Here is a 22,644-nt window from a genome sequence, read left to right as displayed (position 1 = left end):
CAGTGGGTGGTGAGAATGGCAAGAACCTACATAAAGATGCAAAGTTTTCAAAGAGAACAATGGGATTTACTGGTTTGGTGTGAGATGAGTGCTCTTGCGGTGTAGCTTCTGAGCTACTGACTTTAGATACAAACAGATGTCCTGCCAGAGGCAAATGAGGCCAAGGGAACTGTTCTTAAAACGGAGTCACAAGAATTTCAGAACCTGTTGTTTGTAACTGAAACCTTTTTTTTTTTTGTCTCTTTGTTTGAAATAGGACACATATTTAAATAATTAAAGGACCTAAATTAACTCCCCCTATTCTGAAAAGTAAACAGAATTGTTCCCATTTATCAGCTGACAATTCAACAGTAAGGAACAGGCAGGCAAAGGGGCCCTCCTGTATGAGCCTGGGTTCACCTCTGCATGTCAGCGAATTTTATTTTATTTATTTTTTAAAAAGATTTTATTTATTTATTTGACAGAGACCACAAGTAGGCAGAGAAGCAGGCAGAGAGATGGGGAAGCAGGCTCCCCACTGAACAGAGAGCCCGATGTGGGACTCAATCCCAGGAACCTGAGATCATGACCTGAGCTGAAGGCAGAGGCTTTAACCCACTGAGCCACCCAGGTGCCCCTGTCAGCGAATTTTATTAGGAATCCTTGTCTACCTCTTTGGTTTAAAATAAATAATCACATTTAATGGAATATTCTTTGTATAGTGCTGTCTCCTGCTGAGACTCTGAAGTATCACCTAGTTTTTTTGTTTGTTTATCATCTTTAGTAGGATTGAAGGCTTTGAAAATAAAGCGTGGAAAATCTGCTACATATACATATGAAGGGTGTATCTGTGGCATAAGGTCCTGCTGTTCTGGAAAACAAGGATAAAAAGGTAGAATATATTACTGACATCAGTTTAGAAAAATGTATGGTACTGTAGGATAGATTCATATAGTTAACTAAAAAAAGAAAATCAATACCCTTAACAACTCATAATAGCACTAATAATTTTTCCTTGATATTTATATAGTCACACTTTAAGAAGTCAGAGAAGGGTTTGACAATGTACGGATGACATTTAAAAAGAAAAATACTGTTGGGGCGCTTGGGTGGCTCAGTCATTAGGCGTCCGCTTTTGGCTCTGGTAGTGATCCTGGAGTCCTGAGATTGATCCCCACATTGAGCCCCATATTAGGCTCCCTTCTCTGGGGGGGGGCCTGCTTCTCCCTCTCCCACTCCCCCTGCTTGTGTTCCCTCTCTCGCTGTGTCTCTCTCCGTCAAATAAATAAATAAAATATTTTTAAAAAAGAAAAAAAATTACCTTTTTAACTATGTTGTCTCACCTCAATTCCTTAAACTTAACTTCCTATTGTCCCTGAGAGTGGGCAGATGACAAATGCTGCTTTTCTCCTCAGTATTTTATTTTTTATTAAAATTATTTTAATAAAATTATTAAAATTTTAATTATTTTATTAAAATTATTTTATTTTTTATTAAAATTATTTTTATTAACATATAATGTATTATTTACCCCAGGGGTATAGGTCTGTGAATCATCAGGCTTTACATATTTCACAGCACTCACCGTAGTCCATATCCTCCCCAATGTCCATAACCCAACCCACCCTAGTCCTACCCCCACTCCCCCCAGCATCTCCTAAGTATTTTAAAACTATCACTTAGCCATAGCTTTTGGGGGAATAAAAACAAAACAAGGAAGGGGGACAAATTTTAGAAAAAGGAGTATTTACTTACTAGCATATTATGGTTTTTTTTTTTTTTTAACCAACCGTGGTTGGTTTATTTAGCCAGCCATTGGTTTGTTTAACCAACCATGATTTATGTTTCAAAATGTCTAATCTTTTAGGTGTTTTTTTTTCCCCTCTGAGCACACAGATATTGTTTAAACAGAATAAAGTCCAAAGAAAGTTTGATTTAACCAAATGAAACTCCAGTGCCAAAGTCAATAAACCAATTAAGGAGTTGCATTAAAAAAGAAAAAAAATTAAACTACTGCAAGTTTGAGACCAGGTCTAAGCATTTGTCTCTTTGAAGAATGACGGTGACTTTCTCTCTGACCTCAGGAAGGTACAGTCTCTCTGAGGTCTGTTTTCTTTTTAAAACATTGAGAGGCTTGTGTTGCTCATATTTTTGATTAATCTTGAGATATATGATTTGGGATTTTGTTATAGGGAAACAGTTTGACTAAAAGTATCGTCTTCATTCTAAAGAAACCTTCATACTTGCATCTTGTGCAAAGGAGTTTAATTGTTTAACTCCACACAAGACAAATACATTTTTAGTAAGGTTCTGAGGCAAATGATAAAAACAGGATTAGGAGAAAATTTAACCCTTAATTATTTGAATTCTTACTGTTTGCTTTTCAGGTCTGACACAATGGTTTAGCTCTTGCTCTAATGATTATATACCATAACATTATACAATATAAATACAGTATTTCATAGCAGGCATTTACAAAATCCTTGGCGTGACTTTTTTTTTTTTAAGGTTTATTTATTTATTGGAGAGAACCCAAGTAGGGAGGAGGGGCAGAGGAAGAGGGAGAAGCAGACTCCCCCCTGAGCAAGGAACCCAATGCAGAACTCCATACCAGGACCCTGGGATCATGACTTGAGCTGAAGGCGCTCAACCAACTGAGCCATCCAGGCGCCCTTGGTAGGATACTTTAATCAACAGAACAAATCTGTAGATTAAAGAAGAGCTTTGTCATCAGCTCAGGGCAGGAAAAACCCAAGTAGAATGAAGGTAGGTAAAATGGTTAAGGAGACCATCAATTAACTGTATTATCCCACCTCCCTAAAAGTATATATAAAAAAATAAGTCTGTTTGCCCAGAAAGGAAGTTTGAATGTTCTACCTTACTGTAACCTCTTAGAAGAGGAACTAAAACTGCCATTTAAACCTGCTGCTCAATGTGATGATGTTAATGAACTTTCGCGTGACTATGCTATGAATCAGCGAGTTTCAAAATTAAAATTAGTTGAGTCGTCCAGTGAAAAAACAGAGTTGCTCCTCGATTTGATTACTTTTAACACACGTACATAATTACCCCCCCTTAAAACAAGCAAACAACCCCCCCCAAAAACCCTTATAATTTACACTTGGAATATAATGAAATGTGAAATGAAATACTGCGACGAATATTCATCAGTTCAGCTACCAGAGGCATAGTTTTAAGAGAGGACGATGACGTCTGTCGTCTCAGGTTATCTTCACAAACGCCGAGAGAGGAACTGTCAGTCCCACCCCTCGAAAGTGGCTCCCGAAGCCCGGCCTGCCCTCAGATTCTAGCCCTGCCCGCGAGATGACGTTCACTACGGCGGGGATTTCCGTAGCAGTGACACACGCCACTTCCGGCCGGCGGTGCGACTCAGTGACGTGGCAGGCGAGGTCGAGCACGGTCCTTCGGGCAGGGACACCCGGAGCTATCGGGCGGCCTCTGGGAAGCCCTGAGAGGAAAAAAGAGCGCACCAACCGCAGCAGCGACTTCGACCGAGCCCGGAGCCGGAAGTGCCACGTGTCTCGATTGCGCCTGCGCGGCCAGCGGCTGACAGGCACTTCCGGCCGGGGCCTCTCTCCTCTTTTGGTAGGCTGCCGCCTTCCAGCCCGGCGTTCTCGGCCTCACCTGTCCGACTCCCAGGCGTCAGCTCCCAGGCCAACCCGTGGCCGCTCGCGGGCTGGGAAGAATGCAGCGCCATGCCTAGGGCATGATGCGCCACCCTCTCTCCTCGCCTCAGTCCTGAGTTGGTGGTTCCTTCCCTCCGCTTCCAGCAGTCGTCTTTCAGCTCTTAGTTTGGCGCTGTCGCAGACCCCGACCATCCCCTGCCAACCCCGACGCGCACCGTCGTCATGTCCCAGCCGGGGATACCGGCCTCCGGCGGCGCCCCAACCGGCCTCCAGGCCCAGAACGGGGCCGCCTCGGCGTCGGGGTCTCTCTACAGCAACGGTAAGTACTGCCCCGGGGGGCGGGCGGCTGGCGCGGCCTGGGCTCTAGCTGACCTTTGGTTACTGCCGCTGCCTATGGCGACAGAAGAGGGTGACCTCCCGGCCAGGCAAATGAGCGGGTGGTGGTGGGCGCCTGGGCGAAGGAGACCGCCGTGAATATCCAGCCGCAATCCCAGACTCGTCTTAAGTTGTTTCATATTTATTTATTCATGCGTTCAGTGAACAATTAATGAGTGCTTGCTGAATACAACACGCTGGGTATACGTGGGTGAAAGATGCAGATTCGGTGCATACCTCAGTACTCGCATGCAAGACTCATAGTGCCTGTTCATGTGCTTTCCCCTTCCTTGCCACTTCACCCTGTCTTCCAAGACAGCACAGCTCCGGGACTGATTCATTTATTTCAGTTCCACAGGGCCTGCGGTGGGGTGGGGGTGGGGGGCGTCTGAATTTATGGAGGTAAATGAATGTGCTTTTGGCAGGCCCCTTTAAGGCCTGCTCGTGTCTTCCAGAACCATAGGCGAATGTACTTAGGCCACTTGTTAAGTTTTTCAGCTTTGGAAGAACCAAATAATAGGGGATGATCTCCTGTTTGATTTCCAGAGGTCTTTACTCACTTGGAAAAGTGGTCGGAAACATCTCTGAACCTCTCTCGAGAGTGTACATGTGGGACTGCACTTTCTTAGTTGGTGTTAGAGTTAGTTTTATGCCTCTTCTAGGACTCTTTAAATTGTCTTACATGGTGATTGGGTAAACTTACTATAATTGTTATATTAGAGAAAGAAAGATTCTTTGCCAAAATCTTTCCAAGTTACTGATTTACGAATAAATCTTTGGCTCATCATAACAAAACTAGTAGAATAAAACTAATATACTTAAAATGCCCATTGTAATCTAAGATTTTTGTGAAGTTCAGGAAAATAGCCAGTGACTAAAATACCCAATTTACATTGTGTTTAGAGAAGACTAGTGTTTCTTTACAAAGAAGGCTCTAAAAGACTTTTAAAAATGTCTTGAGTAGGCAGGTATGTAGGCAGAAGCAAGAATAAGTGTAAGCACTGTAATGGTATTAAGTTGAATGAATTGTTCCTTCTCATACTTGTGGTAACAGATTAAGTAAACTGCGTTTGATTCTAGGCTATTTAGTAACATTTACACTGAGGATGAAATCATTTTAAGACTTTCACTTTGAGGCAGAAAAACTGGATATGTCATATGATTGCTCTCTTCCTGTCCTTCCTGCTGCTTTTTTGCAGTGTATTCAATAAACTTCTATATCCTTAAAAAAAAAAAGTCATATGGCTACGGCTTTTTCTTATAATCTATAAAGTGCAGTTTTACATGAGCAAGTCCTGCAAATACGCTTGTCAGTTTATATTTAAGTGCATTGTGATAATTTTGGTGTGATACTGAAGGAAGTTAGCCACTGCAACATGTAGTATAAAAGATTTTGTCACCGCTGTTGGCTTAACTCTGTCCAACAGACATTTGTTGCACACTTTCTAAGTTCTGTCCTTGGGAATGTAAAAGAAAACAAGAAAACAGTCCCTGTGCACACATTGCCCAGGGCCAATTGAGAATTCACTTAGAAAAGGAAATCCTTAGACTACAAATAGCATATTGAAGGTATAATTTTGAAAGTCTTTATTATCCCCATTTCTAAAGTTTTTGTAGAATTATTTTCAGTAAAATGGCTAATGGCGTGTGCTGGGTTTCTTTGTTGTTCATCCTGCTAATAATAAAGACAGCAGGGATGCAGTGAACAATTGGAGAGGGTATTTCTCTAGAAGGTGGAAGAAAGAGTTCAGTGTTGAAATCTGATTTTATTGGTTAACTCTTTTAGGGCAGTTACTGGTCCTAAAGTATCTTTTGAATACTCGTACTGTAGATTTAAAAATATATATATTTTATTTATTTGTTTGACACAGAGAGAGGGAACACAAGCAGGGGGAGTTGGAGAGGGAGAAGCAAGCACCCTGCCAAGCAAGGAGACTGACACAGGGGCTGTATCTCAGGACCTGGGATCATGACCTGAGCTGAAGGCAGGCACTTAATGACTGGGCCACCTAGGCTCCCCTGAATACTCATACTGTAGATTTAATGTAGCTTTTTATTTTTGTTAAAGATTTATTTATTGGGGCACCTGGGTGGCTCAGTGGGTTAAGCCTCAGTGGGTTAAGCCTCAGTGGTCATGATCTCCGGGTCCTGGGATCGAGCCCTGCATCGGTCTCTCTGCTCAGCAGTGAGCCTATTTCCACTGCCTGCCTCTTCCTACTTGTGATCTCTCTCTCTGTCAAATAAATAAATAAAATCTTTTAAAAAAAGATTTTTTTATTTGTTTTTAGGGAGGGAGAGAGAGAGAGAGGGCGTGCAAGCCTGAGTGCACCTGAGGGTGAGCCAGGGGAAGGGCAGAGGAAGAGGGGTAGAATCTTCAGCAGACTCTCTGGTGAGCACAGACTACCAGGAGGGGCTCCATCTCACGACCCTGAGATCATGATCAGAGCTGAAATCAAGAGTCAGATGCCTAACTGACTGAGACACCCAGGCACCTGTTAATGTAGCTTTTTTAAAATTACAGTTGATACATAATGTTAAATTAATTTTGGTTATGTAGCATTACTGATTGGACTTTTCTATGTGCTGTGCTTACTACAAGTGTAGCTACCATCTGTCACCATACAATCCTATTACAAATACAATTGACTATATTTCCTAGGCTGTACCTCTCATCCCCATGACTTACTCATTGCATAGCTGGAAGTTTGTACCTCCCAATGTAGCTTTTTTAAATTGCATATTACAGGGGCGCCTGGGTGGCTCAGTGGGTTAAGCCGCTGCCTTTAGCTCGGGTCATGATCTCGGGGTCCTGGGATCGAGTCCTGCATCGGGCTCTCTGCTCGGCAGGGAGCCTGCTTCCCTCTCTGTCTACTGTGATCTCTCTGTCAAATAAATAAATAAAATCTTAAAAAAAAAAACCTTAAAAAAATAAATAAATTGCATATTACAGTTCAGTTGAATATTCAGATACTTTTTAGAAAATCAAAAGACTGAATAGTTACCTTTTCCATTTTTCTGTAACTTATTGTGGTATTTTATAGTGTCATTATATGTAATTCCTGACACACCAGGACATTTTTTTTCTGTGGTAGATTGTTACATTGCAATCTAAAGGTTGTCTAGACAAGTTTTTCTAAGTCTGTATTTGTGTACACATACTTTCTTTGCAAAAATTGACAGTGAAACTGTAAGGCTATATAAACTGGCATATCTTCATCTCATTAATATGTAATAAGGCTAAAGGCAAATAATAACTCCCACTCTTTTTTGTTAAAGATTTAAAAAAAAATTTTTTTTTAAGTGATCTCTGTACCTATGTGGCTCAAACTCACAACCCCAAGTATGAATCCCATGCTTTACTGACTGAGCTAGCCAGGTGCTCTTCATGACTCCCACTTTTTTTTCCTTTTTTTTTTTTTTAATTTGAGACAGAGGAAGAGAGAGAGAGTGCATACATACTCTGTGGGAGCGGGGCAGAGAGGGAGAGGGACAAGCAGCCTACACACTGAGTGCAGAGCCCAACATGGGACTCCATTTCACAAACCTGAGATCATGATCTGAGCCAGAATCAAGTTGGCTGTTTAATCAGATGAGCCACCCAGGTATCCCATGACTCCCACTTTTAATTAGTTGGATTTTTTGACTACTTGGATCAATTTGCCAAGGGAGTTTCTAACTGTAGTTTTACTAATTTTATTTTTTGGTAATATTTACGTAATGTTCACTTTCTCCCAAATATAGTAGAGGTCTCAAAGGATATTTGTCATCATTTGTACCACCCAGATTTCCCTGGTTTAATGTATGTAATTTTTTAATTTTTTGAAGAGTTTGTTTGAGAGAGAGAGCAAGCAAGCACACAAGCAGGTGGAGAGGCAGAGAGAGGAGAAGTGGACTCCTCGCTGAGCAGGGAGAGCGATGTGGAGCTTGATCCCAGGACTTTGGGATCATAACCTGAACTGAAGGCAGGCACTTAACCAGCTGAGCCACTGAAGTGCCCCTAACGTATGTAATTTTGTAAAATAATACCTTTCTGCCCTCTGGACTATAAAAGCTATACAAGCAAGGGTATCTGCTTTTGCACATCATCCTCTCTCCAACTTTCCACATGTATCTAGCACATTTGAGGAATTACCAGTTTCATTGAATGGAAGTTTTAGAATTAGGTGTTTTGGAATTTAAGTCACTAAATATGTATTCATGTAATACAAGATTAGAGCTCATTTCCAAACTCCTTTTTTTCTGATGTATTTTTAGTGTTTTTTTTTTTTTTTACAATATTAACTAAGACAATAGAATATGTTGGGGGTTGTTATTTGGTCATCAATTTACATGTTAGACTTGTGCCATCTGCTGTAGGCATGACAGAAATGTAGGTCTTTTTTAGTTTCATTATGATGTAAACCATGTTTATGATTGTGTATTTGATATAGAAAATCTCTAGTTATGAACAAAGCATGCTACAAATAAAATTGGCATGTGGTCTGTGATTGTTGTGGCCTTTTCATATTTTCAGTAGGGGCAATAACTTTGGACTTCCAAAACTTTTTGTGTATCTCTGTGAGAACTTTTGGTGTTGAGCTTCATGTTTGTCTCTGCTGATAGACTGGAAGTTCCTGAAAGACAGATATAGTAACCATAAGAACTAACATTTATTGTTTACATATTCCAAACCCAGTGCTAGGTTACGTTATACCCATTATCTCATCTAATACTCACAACTGCACTGTGGGGTAAGAACTGTTAAGTACTGACAAGGAAACTATGATGCGGGATGCCTGGGTGGCTCAGTGGGATGTGCGTCTGCCTTAGGCTCCGGTCGTGGTCCAGGGGTTCTGGGACAGAGTTCCCCATCTGTTTCTCCCTCTGCCCCTCCCCTGTGCTCATGCACATGCACATTCTCTCTCTCTCTCTCTCTCTCTCTCTCTCTCACTTGCGTGCTCTCTATCTCGAATAAATCAATAAAATCTTTAAAAAAAAAAAAGGAAACTGTGATGGGTGGACAAGGAACTAGTTTAAGGTCACACAGCTAATAAATTGTGGAAACTAGATTTCAAGCGTAGGCAGTCTTAGTTAACCACTCTTACTCAGTTTATCTGGTTGTTATATCTGAATCTCAGGACCTAGCACCTGGAATTAGAGCCTGAATCAAGGATCAGAACCTTCTCTTTGGTTTCTTTGTGTAGGTGGATGCATATGATTATAGTAAGTTTATATTTTTCAAAATTGCCATGTAGCTTATTCTCCCTTGGATTATAATTATTATATAACCTGACCCTCACTTTTTTTAGTATATAGTCAGTTTCTTTGCTATTTCAACATCACATTTCATAAATGTTTTCCAGATTTTGTAATTGCTCCTACCCCACTTAGATTCCTTGCATTTGCTTTTCTCTTTCCATTGCTTTCCGAGTGCTATTATTTTTTAGTGACTGACCCACAAGTTGTACTCACACAGTGGCATCCATTTGTCGCACTTTAAGTTTCATTTGGTCAGCTCTCTTAGTGATCAGAATATATTTAATGTGTGGGGTGAGGTGCTGAATGAGATTCTTTCCCAATATTTAATTTATCATTCATTGTATTTAAAAATACCTACTCAAAGGGGCGCCTGGGTGGCTCAGTGGGTTAAAGCCTCTGCCTTTCGCTCAGGTCATGATCCCAGGGTTCTGGGATCAAGCCCCACATCGGACTCTCTGCTCAGCAGGGAGCCTGCTTTCCTTCCTCTCTCTGCCTGTCAAATAAATAAATAAAATAAAAAAAAATACCTACACAAAAAGAAGGAACTTGTCAAGGTTTAAGGAACATATTGCTCTCTCAAATGTGATATTTTTGAATACTTGGTCATTTTTCTCTGACTTTTACTTATACTTCTGTGTATGACACCATAATTAATAGAACCATACTCTGGAGAGCCTTGAATTAATTTAAATTGGTCATTCAGTTGGATTCATGTATGATTGATGGAAAATGTAAACTGTCCCTGGCAAATAGTATGTATTTACTGAATGGATTAATGAATGAATTGCTTAAGAATACAAAGAGTGCTGGTCTTTTTGCTTGAAATTTTAGGGAAAACCATTCTTGGCGCCATCTTTTCCCTTTAGTATTAAATTTGCATGAAAGGGATAGTTTATGGATTGTGCTTTTTTGACTGTCCAGTAGGCTTTCTTGAAGAAACTTGTAAAATTAAAATTTATTTTGGGGGCACTTGGGTCGCTTAGATGATTAAGTGTCTGCCTTGAGCTCAGGTCATGATCTCCAGGTCCTGGGATCAAGCCTGGCAGGGTCCCAGCTCAGCAGAGCTTGTCCCTGTCCCTCTGCCTCTCCCCTTGCCTGTGCTCTCTCTGTTTCTCCCTCTCTCAAATAAATAAAATATTTTTAAAAAATAAATATTTCATTGGAATAGTATACTGAAGTTTTTTTGAAAATTTTTGCATTTTAGATTTCATTAGTAATCATATATCAAGGCATTTTGGCACATCAGTGGTTTCTTCATAAAGTTTCTTCTGATGTACATGAGAACCCCTAGGACATGACATTTTTACTAATGGGGGTTCTGGGATCCCATTGAGTGCAATAGAAATGGAATTTACAGGGGCACCTGGGTGGCTCAGTGGGTTAAGGCCTCTGCCTTCGGCTTGGATCATGGTCTCAGGGTCCTGGGATCGAGCCCCACATTGGGCTCTCGGCTTGGCGGGGAGCCTGCTTCCCCACACCCCTCTGCCTGCCTCTCTGCCTGTTTGTGATCTCTCTCTGTGGGTCAAGTAAATAAGTAAAATCTTTGGGGGGAGAAAAAAAAGAAATGGAATTTACAAAGGTGGAACTTGTATCTCTTTGATTCTGAAGCTGCTGTTTGGGTAATTGAGTAGCAATCATTTACTTTTAAAGATTTATTTATTTATTTATTTATTTTGAGAAAGAGTAGGGGGAGGAGCAGAGGGAGAGGAAGAAGCAGAGTGCAGAGCCCTCCACAGGGCTTGATCTTATAACCCCAACACAGACCTGAGCCGAAATCAGGTCAGACCCTCAACCTACTGAACCACCCAAGTGCTGCCATCTGCTTTTATTTTAATCTCTTGTTTGCATCTTTGCCTCTTTACCTTCTCTAAATTTGGCTTCTATTTCCACACATCCCCCAAAACAGCTTTAAATAAGGGCACAGATGACTTTTTAGTTATTAAATACGAAAAATATTTTTCATTTCTCATATTTTTCAAGCAGCATCTGATGTTCTTCATCACTACTTGTTTCCATTTAAGACCCTTCTGATTTGTCTTTTTTTCCTCAACAGCAGTATTCTTTTTTTTTTTTTTTAAGATTTTATTTATTTATTTATTTGACAGACAGAGATCACAAGTAGGCAGAGAGGCAGGCAGAGAGAGAGGAGGAAGCAGGCTCCCTGCTGAGCAGAGAGCCCGATGCGGGACTCGATCCCAGGACCCTGAGATCATGACCTGAGCCGAAGGCAGCGGCTTAACCCACTGAGCCACCCAGGCGCCCCAACAGCAGTATTCTTAATTTTCTTCTTTTTTTGATTGCCTTTTTTCTTCTCTCTCTTCTTTAAAATTTATTTGCCAGAGAGAGGGCATGATCAGGGAGAAGTGGCAGAGGGAGAGGGAGAAGCAGGCTCCCCACTGAGCAGGGAGCCTGATGTGGGACTCAGTCCCAGCACCCTGGGATCCTGAAGGCAGATACTTAACTGACTGAGCCACCCAGATGTCCCTTCTTTTCTCTCTTTCTTAAATATTGGTGTTTCTCAGGTTCTGACTTGGTTCTCTTCTTTTTCTTTCGTTCTTAAAACAAATAATAATAATAACAGTAGGGATGCCTAGCTGGTTCAGTCAGTATAGCATGTGACTCTTGGTCTAAAGGTTGTGAGTTTGAGCCCCATGTTGGGTGTAGAGATTACTTAAAAATAAAATCTTTCCTGGCTGGCACAGTTAAGTAGAGTATGGGCTCTTGTGAGTTTGAGCCTCAAGTTGGCTATAGAGATTATACAAAAAAAAAAAAAAAAGCAAAAAAACTTTAAAAATTTCAAAAGAAAACCCCCAAAATATTTTTTCACATCATTTCTGTAGCTAGGTTTCTTCTTTTCTTACTCTATGTATACTTCCGGATGTCATTAATCCCCATGGTATTAAATGTTGTGTATGTGCCAGTGATTGCCAAAGTTATAATCATAAGCTGAAATCCATCTCTTTGGCTGCAGATAGATGTCTTTCTGTTGTACATCTGTACTTGGATTTCTTGGTGACACCTGAAAGTATATTTAAAATAATTCTTTATTCCCTCCTCCTTTTGCTGTTCTCTATCTTCCCCAATTCTTTTCTTCTCCTTCTCTCCAGTGAATGGCACTGCTGTCCACTGAGTTGTTCAGTTTGGAATCTGAGGAGTTATCCCTGATTGCTTCCTCTATTCACTTTCTTCACATGAACTCAGATATTCAGTTCCACATCAAGTCCCATCAGTTGTATTTCTTCAGTCAGTTTTTAAAACTTACGTATGGGTGTTAAATATTTGTTTGCAACTCTAATGTTAAATTTTTTTTAAAAAAAGGTATGCAAACACAAAGCTAGGCTTAGACTTCATATGTTTATAGGTTCTGTACAATGTAAAAGTAAAAGTTAAAATAAAAACATCTGTAAAAGCAGTACAGTTCAAAGTTAACATATTAAATAATGTGATGGATTATGTCGGGTTGAAGCCAAAACTGATTGGATTGTTTTAATTTTGTACGTGTTGGAAGATCATTTGGGGGTTATCATGGTCAGTCTTCTTTTCTTTTTAAAGTCAAGTGTTGCCTGGGTGGCTGAGGGGGTTGAGCATCCAACTTGATCTCAGTTCAGGTCTTGATCTCAGGGATGTGAGTATGAGGCCCACCTTGGGCTCCATGCTGCTCATGGATCTACTTAAAAAAATGCGGGGCACCTGGGTGGCTCAGTGTTTGACTTTGGCTCAAGTTGTGATCTCGGGATCCTGGGATGGAGCCCTCCATTGGGCTCCACACTCAGTGGGAGTCAGCTTCTCCCTCTTCCTCTGCCCCATTTCCATTCATTTTTCTTTCTCTCTCTCTATCTCTCTCAAATAAATAAATATAATCTTCAGAAATTGAAAAAATAAAGATGAAACTTGTTTTCAGTTGTGGGGGAAGAACTTTTCCTACACTGTTAGATTTGGTGTTTGGGGGCCTGTGAATTAAACTGGCAAGAGACAGAGATCAGTAAGAGAGAAGATACCATTTTTTTTATATAGTATGAGAGTTTACAAAGATGTGACTCAAGGAGACAGATAACTATCCTTTTTTTTTTTTTTCTGGATTTTATTTATTTATTTGACAGAGAAGGAGAGCACAAATGGGGAGCAGGAGAGGGAGAAGCAGGTCCCCACTGAGCAGGAAGCTGATGTAGGGCTCAATTCCAGGACCCTGGGATCATGACCTGAACCAAAGGCAGACATTTAACTGACTGAGCTGCCAACCACCCCTTAGGTGCCATCTTAATAGCAGAAGGGGAGAGAGAGAACGGCACTTACAGTAAAACAAAATGATTTTTAGGAAAAATGGGGCCCTTAATAGAATAGATGGGAGATTTGATAGTTCTGTGGCAATATGTTTAAGTGTGGTGTGGAGACTTCTCATTTCAGGTGATAGGAGTCAGTTATCTCTGGTTGTTCCTGGGCTGGAGATTTATGATAATTGAGTTTTTTGGCATTCTTTTGGGAGGCTCTGCTTTTGGTTGACTAAGAGATTTAAGGAACTTATGCCCTGTGCTCAGAATAACTTGTATATCACAGTGCTGTGTTCTCGACCCATTCATAATCTCTGATCTCTAATTTTGATGGACTGCTTACTTTATTAATGACTTCAGAATAAAAAAAAGTTGAAATCATTTTAAGTAAGCTCTAAGCCCAGCATGGGGCTTGAACTCATGATCCTGAAATCAAGAGTCACATACTCAGTTGGTTAAGTGTCAGACTTCAGCTCAGGTCATGATCTCAGGGTCCTGGGATTGAGCCCCATGTTGGGCTCCCCACTCATCAGGGAGTCTCTCCCTCTTCCGCTGCCCTCCCCCCCTTGTGCACACACTGGCTCTCTTTCTCTCTCAAATAAATAAATAAATAATTTTTTATCTTAAAGTCATACACTCTACTGGCAGCCAGCCAGGTGCTGCCTTATTTTGTGCATTTTTAAAAAGGATTTTATTTATTTGACAGAGTGTGTGTTGGAAAGGGGGAGAGAGGGGGAGAGAGAGAATCTTAAGCAGACTTTGTGTGGAGCATGGAGCCCCATGTAGGGCTCAGTCCCAGGACCCTGAGATCATGACCTGAGCAGAAACTGAGAGTTGGACTCTCAACTCTCAACCTACTGCATCACCCATTTGTGCATTTTGATGATGCTTGGCTTTCATGTGGCTGGACCTGGCTTGAAGGCCTTTTTTGCATTTAGCCTATGATAAAACAGTAAATAAAAATACAAAATGAACCATGAAATCTTGTGATAAGATTAGGCTGTGAAATATCTGTTTTTACCCATAAGACCCACAATATGCTTATGAATTAACTTTTGACAAATGTTTTTACTTCTTTATATTTATTTATTTATTTTTAAAAGATTTTATTTATTTATTTGACAAGAGAGATCACAATTAGGCAGAGAGAGAGTGAGAGAGGGAAGCAGGCTCCCTGCTGAGCGGAGAGCCCAATGCGGGACTCGATCCCAGGACCTTGAGATCATGACCTGAGCCGAAGGCAGCAGCTTAACCCCCTGAGCCATCCAGGTGCCCATATTTATTTACCTTTGACAAATGTTCTTACTGATTCAAACATCTCTATATTCCCACGGCTGCTTTTTATTTAGTCAGTGGTTTCTTGTCTGGACTACAGCAGTAGACTCCTTTCAGTCTCTGATCTCTTCTCTAATCCCTAAGAGGTTCTCTTACATGCAAATTTAAAATGTCTCACAGGTAGCCTTTCCAAGCCTCCCATTGCTCTTAGGATGAAATCCAGACTTATTTTTTTTTTTTAAAGATTTTATTTATTTAAGAGCTAGAGAAAGAGAGAGAGAGAAAGAGCACACACCTGGGGCAGAGCAGAGGTTGAGGAACAAGGAGACTGTTCTGAATGTGTAGCTGGACTCAGGGCACCATCCTATGACCTTGAGATCACAACCCAAGCCAGAATCAAGAGTGGGATGCTTAAGTGACTGAGCCACCCAGGCGCCCTTGAAATCCAGACTCATTAAGGGAAAAATTCTGAACTTGTGTTGCACTGCAGAGATTTGCTCAGTCACTTGGCTTTTGTTCTGTTATACTGAACTTCTTTCACAGTGCCTTTGTATGACCACAGGCTGTTGTGCATGTTGCTCCCCTTTCTGGAAACAGTCTTGATACTCATTTTCCTAGAACTAACTCTGATTATCTCTTAAGATCTTAGTTGAAGCTTCCCTTTCTCAGGAAACCATCTTTGCTACCTTTTTGCCTTCTCTTTAGACCAGGTGTTACTTCCTCCGTGCTCTCATAGTGCCCTGGGTTGCCACTGTCACATCACTCTCAATTGTCCTTGCCTGGTTCTTTGCCTTCCAATCTGGACTGTGAGCTACTTGAGGGCAGTGTTGAAGTGGATCTTATTCACCTTTGTTTACTCCAATGATATTTGGTAAATGTGTGTTTTAAGGAAGGAATGAATAGAATGTTCTTAACCATTTGGAATAAAATGAATAATTAGGTTAAATACAGGATTAGTCTTAACTAAAAGAAACACTAGGAAAAAAGATTAGTTCAGATGAAATTATTTGATTTACTGATAAACAGCCTTAGGGGAGTGCTACATTCTTAAGGGCACAAATACATGTTTCTTAGATGAAGACAGCAAACATTTATTGAGTACTATGAGAAATACCACTGTAAGTGTTTCATATAAATCTCATTTTATAAAAAAAAGATTTTACTTACTTATTTGACAGCAAGAGAGGGAACACAGCAGAGGGGGAGTGGGAGAAGGAGAAGCAGGCTTTCTGCTAAGCAGGGAGCCCAATGTGGGGCTTGATTTGAGGACCCTGGGATTATGACCTGAGCTGAAGGCAGATGCTTAATCATCTGAGCCTCCCAGGTACCCCAAAGCCACTTTTAAAAACAGATTTATTGAGATACAATAATTCACATACTATACTATTCACCTATTTAAAGTATACAAGTAAGTAGTTTTCAGTATATTCATCATCACACCTGCTTTGATTTGATTTGATTTATTTTTAAGTGAGCTCCGTGCCAACTCTGGAGTGCTATGGGAGGGTTTGAACTCACAACCCTCAGATCAAGACCTGAGCTGAGATCAAGAGTTGGATGCCTATGGGCACCTGGGTGGTTCAGTGGGTTAAGCTTCTGCCTTCAACTCAGGTCATAATCTCAGGGTCTTAGAATCAAGCCCAGCATCAGGCTCCTTGCTCAGCAGGAGCCTGTTTCTCCCTCTCCCTCTGCTTATCACTCCCCAGCTTGTTGTCTCTGTGTGTGTCAAATAAATAAATAAAATCTTAAAAAAAAAAAAGAAACCTACAAAACAGTTGGACACCTAACCAGCTGAGCTACCCAAGCGCCCCCACAATCGATTTTCATCACCTCCCTCCCCAACCTTAAACCCATTAGGTCACTCTCCATTTGTCCCCGGGGTGGGAGGTAGAAGTTTTCCTCTATCTATCTAGGTTTTCTAGATGGACTATGAATTAAATACATGAGACAGATTAATATTACATGTGCAGGGAGACCCAATAATGAAATTGAGACCTAAAGAAATGACCAAGGCAGGTACTTTTATACTTTTTAGACAGGCAGTGAATCTGTGAGAAATTGACAGGACAGAACTTAACTTTGAAAGCTTCAATTAGCAAGGAATAATATTTTTTTAAGATTTTATTTATTTATTTGACAGATGAGATCACAAGTAGACAGAGAGGCAGGCAGAGAGAGAGAGAGGAGGAAGCAGGGTCCTTGCTGAGCGGAGACCCCATGCGGGGCTTGATCCCAGGACTCAGGGATCATGACCTGAGCAGAAGGCAGAGGCTTTAACCCACAGAGCCACCCTGGTGCCCCCCCTTTTTTTTTCCGTAAGATTTTATTTATTTAGGGTCACCGGGGTAGCTCAGTCATTGAGCATCTGCCTTCAGCTCAGGTCATGATCCTGAGGTCGTGGGATTGAGCCCCGCACGGGGCTCCCTGCTTGCCGGGAAGCCTGCTTCTCCCTCTCACTCTGCCTGCTTGTATTCCCTCTCTTGATGTATCTCTCTCTTTCTCTCTCTGTCAAATAAATAAAATCTTAAAAAAAAAAAAAGATTTTATTTATTTATTTGTGAGAGAGAGCACAGGTTGGGTAGGAAGAGGGATAAGCAGACTCCCTGCTGACCAAGGAGTCCAATATGGGGCTTGATTGCAGAGCATTGGAATCATGACCTGAGTTGAAGACAAAAATTTAACCAACTAAGCCACTCAGGCGCCCCAGGCATCCTACTCTTGATCTCAGGTCTTAATCTCAGGGTTGTGGGTTTGAGCACTATGTTGGTCTCTGCACTGAGCATGGAACCTACTTAAAATAATCACTGATAGAGGGGCGCCTGGGTGGCTCAATGGGTTAAAGCCTTTGCCTTCGGCTCAGGTCATGATCCCAGGGTCCTGGGATCGAGCCCCGAGTTGGGCTCTCTGCTCAGCAGGGAGCCTGCTTCCTCCTCTCTCTCTCTGCTTGCCTCTCTGCCTACCTGTGATCTCTGTCAAATAAATAAATAAAATCTTTTTTAAAAAGTCACTGATAGAGATTATATAAATATTTCATTCCTTGTTAGACTATGAATTTATTTATTTATTTATTGGTTTAGACTGTTTATTCAGTGGATTATAATCCACTGATATTATTATTACTTATTTTGACTTTATATTATCTCAGATGGCCTTTGGGTGCCCTTCAAGCTGTCCACGCTGTTTCTTGTATTATATCATTCCTGGGCACTTTTAACTTCTGGCACAGTAAGATAGTATAGGCTCTTGTACTTTCTAAGATTCCTTTTTTTTTTTTTAAAGATTTTATTTATTTATTTGACAGACAGTGATCACAAGTAGGCAGAGAGGCAGGCAGAGAGAGAGAGGGGGAAGCAGGCTCCCCGCTGAGCAGAGAGCCTGACACAGGGCTCGATCCCAGAACCCTGAGATCATGACCCGAGCCGAAGGCAGAGGCTTTAAGGCACTGAGCCACCCAGGCGCCCCTAAGATTCCTTTTTTGTTTATTGGTTTTTGTTTTGTTTTGTTTTTTTGTTTTTGTTTTTTCTTTTATATTTTGCTAGCCATGATTCCTTTTAGTGGAGAGAAAAATACTTAGAAACCAAGATCTTGTACTAGATGTAATCAGAGAATTAGAATGTCTCTGCTACCAGTCTCAGCAGACAGAATTAAGGAAACTACCTATCTATATATATATTGAAATCCATGAGTTTCAGTTGTAACTCCCAGTGCAGACCCACCATCATTAGGTTCATTCATTCTAGTTTGCCCCTTTCCATATTTGTGACTCCCTTCTCAGAGAGTGAGAGACCTTGCTTGCATTATCCTGTATGTATTTAATTGGTTAGTTCTCCTGTGTGTAACCATTCTCCCATTGCTGGTGCTGCTCTGTCATTCTATTCTACCTTCCCTCCAGTGTGGATGATTATACCTTTTCCCCAACCCCATGTCTTTAGCACCGAATTTTTCAAGAAAGGAACTATTTTGCTTTTTAGCTTATTTATTTAGATTTTATTATTTATTTATTTAGAGTGTGAGTGAAAGGAGGGGCAGAAAGAGAATCTTAAGCAGGCTCTATGGTCATTGTGGATCCTCTTGTGGGACTCGTTCTGATGACCCTGAGGTCATGACCTGAGCCAAAATCAAGAGCGGACTGCTTAATTGACTGAGCTACCCAGGCATCCTTAATTTATTTAAAAGTCATGCTTATAAGAATATCCAGCCTGGTGCCATATCATGGAATAATTTTTTTTATAAACATATAATATATTTTTATCCCCAGGGATGGAATAATTTTTTTTTACCTTTAAGAGATCCCATCAGTGGGCGCCTGTGTGGCTCAGTGGGTTAAAGCCTCTGCCTTTGGCTCAGGTCATGATCTCAGGGTCCTAGGATCGAGCCCCGCATCAGGCTCTCTGCTCAGCGGGGGAGCCTGCTTCCTCCTCTCTCTCTCAGCCTGCCAAATAAATAAATTAAATCTTTAGGAATAAAAAAATAAAAGAGATCCCATCAGGTGAATACTGTAGCATTTGAAACTAGCTTTTATTACAGTTGATTCTCACATTTCTCCAAATAAAGTCCCTATCTTCATGGACCGTATGTTATAGTGAGTGGAGAGACTATAAATAAATAACATGTGTCATTTTAACACTAGAAGGAAAAATAAAGCAGGGTCAGAGGTGAAGAGAATGAAAAGAGGTGCTATTTGAATTATGGTGTTCACGTGGTGCTTCTTTGAGGAGATTGTTCGAAAAGAGACCCAAGTAAAGACACTGAATGAGATTATCTTGGGGAAGAGCATTCTTGGCAGAGTTAAAAAGTGAAGGAACCCTATGGTAGGAGCATATTTAAGCTTGTTGAAGAAACATTCAGGTGGGTGGGACTGGAGCTGAGCAGAGGAAAAGGAGTAGGAAATTGAATAGCTTGTTTATGAAGGTCTTTCGCCATTAAATGAAGTAACATGTCAGTTGACAGTGACTTTACCATATGCATATATTAAACTCAAAGATGAGGGTCTTCATTATACATAAATATTTAAAGAGGAGCTGGGGCATCTAGGTGGCTTAATCAGTTAAGCATTCACGTCTTGATTTTTGCTCAGGTCATTATCTCAGGGTCATGAGTTCTGGCCTAAGTACAACTCCAAGCTCAACACGGAGTGTATTCATCCCTCTCCCTCTGGTCCTCCTTGTTCTCTCTCTCTCTCTTTCAGATAAATAAATAAATAAAATCTTTAAAAAAAAAAAAAGTTGCACACTCTACTGACTGAGCCACCCAGGTGCACTCTGAGTGCTATCTTTTTAAAAAGTATTTATCTTGGGTTGCCTGGCTGGTACAGTCTTTTAAGCATTTGCCTTTGATCTCAGGGTCCTGGGCTTGAGCCCCACATTGGGGATCCCTGCTAAGTGGGGAGTCTGCTTCTCCACCCTCTACTCCTCCTGCCCCGCTTGTGCTCATACTCGCTTGCTCTCAAATAAAATCTTTTAAAAAAGTGTTTATCTAGGGCGCCTGGGTGGCTCAGTGGGTTAAGCCACTGCCTTCGGCTCAGGTCATGATCTCAGGGTCCTGGGATCGAGTCCCATATCGGGCTCTCTGCTCAGCAGGGGGCCTGCTTCCCGTCCTCTCTATCTGCCTGCCTCTGTCTACTTGTGTTCTCTGTCTGTCAAATAAATAAATAAAATCTTTAAAAAAAAAAAAAAGTGTTTATCTATTTCCTTTTATTGTCTAATTTAAGCAACAGAAATAACAGTATATTCCTGAGTAGAAGTAGTAGTTCTAGGGATTTTTCTTTATAACAGCTTTATTTTTTAATTAGTTTTAATCTTTAAAATATTTTTATTTGTTTGATAGAGATCACAAGTAGGCGGGGGGCGGGGAGCAGGCTCCCCGCTGAGCAGAGAGCCCAACACGGGGCTCCATCCCAGGACCCTGAGATCATGATCTGAGCTGAAGGCAGAGGCTTTAACCCACTGAGCCACCCAGGCGCCCCATAACAGCTTTAAAATGTACAATTCATTGATCTTTCTTGTATTCACAGAGTTTTGCAACCATCACTACTATCAATTTTATAATTTTTTAAAGATTTTTAAAAAATTTATTCATTTGTGAGAGAGACAGAGAGAGCACAAGCAGGGGGAGCAGCAGGCTTCCTGCAACCATCACTACTATCAGTTTTATAATATTTTTATAATCCCCAAAAGAAACCCTATTCTTACTGGCAGTTACTCCCCATTCCCTCCTCCTCCCAGCCCCTACAATCTCCCAGCGCCTGCAGTCCAGCAAATACAATTGGATTTTGCTGTTCAGCACATTTCATATAAATGAATCATACAATGTATGCTCTTGATGGCCAGCATCTTTCACTCAGCATAATGTTGTCAAGGTTTATCTATGTTGTAAAATGTAGTCAATATTGCATTCCTTTTTATGATATTGCGTTGTATAGATGTACCCTTTGTTTATCTGTTCATTGGTTGATGGACATTTGGGTTGTTTTTACTTTTTTGCAATTATGAATAATGATGTTATGAACATTTGTGCATGAGTTTTTATGCAAGGTAAGAGTGGAATTGCTGGATTATATGATAACTAGGTTTAATACTTTGAGGAACTGCCAAATTGTTTTCTACCGTAGTTGCACCATTTTACACTTCTTTTAGCGTTGTGTGAGGTTTTCAGTTTCTCCACATTTTTTTTAAAGATAGATTTATTTATTTATTTATTTATTTATTTATTTATTTATTTGTCAGAGACCAAGAGAGAGAGTGCGCAAGCAAGGGTAATGGCAGGCAGGGGCAGAAGGAAAAACACGCTGCCCACTGAGCAAGGAGCCCAATGCAGGACTGGATCCAATAACCCTGGGATCATGACTTGAGCCAAAGGCAGACGCTTAACCAACTGAGCCACCCAGGTGTCCTGTAAAGATTTCATTTATTTATTTGACAGAGAGAGACACGGTGAGAGAGGGAACACAAGCAGGGGGAGTGAGAGAGGGAGAAACGGGAGCCTGATGCAGGGCTCAGTATTTTCTCCAGGTTCTTGTTAACACTAAAATGTTTACCGACTTTTTCATTTCAGTCATTCAGATTGGTGTGAGTGCCATCTCACTGTGGTTTTGATTTGTATTTCTCTAATGACTAATAATGTTGAGTGTTTTTGCATGTGCGTATTGACTGTTTGCATATCTCTTTGGAAATATATTTGAATGCCTGAATCTTTTGTTCATTTTTAAATTGGGTTGTCTTTTTATTATTTAATTATAAGAGTACCATATGTATTACTGTATTTCTTAAAGTATTTTTATTGCTTTGTTTGCAATACTAATTTTTCCTCCTCTTATTGGAAGGTCCTGTCCAAAATGCACTGGTGTCTTCACAAGTATCAGTGAACCAAGGATATAATTCTCAGCTTCCAGGATCCTATCCTCATCTAATACCAGCAAAGACATTGAATCCAGTCTCTGGACAGTCTAACTATGGTGGTTCTCAGACTGTTTCTCCGTTAAGTAATTATCAGGGACCTGGGCAGACTCTTCACAGACCACCTGTGGCTTCTAATCCAGTGACACCTTCACTTCACAGTGCTCCTGTTCCCCGAATGCCACTACCTACTTCTCATAACCCAGCTGCTACACCAATGCCTTCTGGTAGCTTTCTTCCTGGAGCCAACGTACATCCACCTTTGAATTGGCAGTATAACTATTCATCCACAGGATCACAGACAAACCATTGTCCTCCTGCATCATCCCAACCAACTATATCTGGGAATACAAATTTGACAAGTCATCAGTATGTCTCTTCTGGAGATCCTTCATTTCAAAACAACTTCATAAAATCAGGTAGAGTTCTTATTAGGAGTACTTCCTCTGTAGAAATGAGAAAATTTTG

The 22,644-nt window shown here is 40.8% G+C and overlaps 1 protein-coding gene across 2 annotated transcripts in view; it reads left to right on the top strand.

Moving 5' to 3' along the window:
• Positions 1 to 3,351: 3,351 nt before the first annotated feature.
• Positions 3,352 to 22,644, top strand: part of SEC24A (SEC24 homolog A, COPII coat complex component) — a 65,015-nt gene continuing 45,722 nt past the window's right edge. For both annotated transcript variants that reach the window (XM_032336693.1, XM_032336692.1), the window contains exons 1-2: positions 3,352 to 3,945; positions 22,104 to 22,595. In XM_032336693.1, the coding sequence (XP_032192584.1) occupies positions 3,849 to 3,945; positions 22,104 to 22,595 (589 nt within the window). In that variant the 5' untranslated portion in view covers positions 3,352 to 3,848. The remainder of the gene's footprint in view (positions 3,946 to 22,103; positions 22,596 to 22,644) is intronic.

The sequence above is a fragment of the Mustela erminea genome, chromosome 3, assembly GCF_009829155.1.
Source record: "Mustela erminea isolate mMusErm1 chromosome 3, mMusErm1.Pri, whole genome shotgun sequence".
Classification (NCBI taxonomy): domain Eukaryota; kingdom Metazoa; phylum Chordata; class Mammalia; order Carnivora; family Mustelidae; genus Mustela; species Mustela erminea.
The sequence above is the reverse complement of the archived record's forward strand: the minus strand, read 5'-3'. Positions and strand labels throughout refer to the sequence as shown.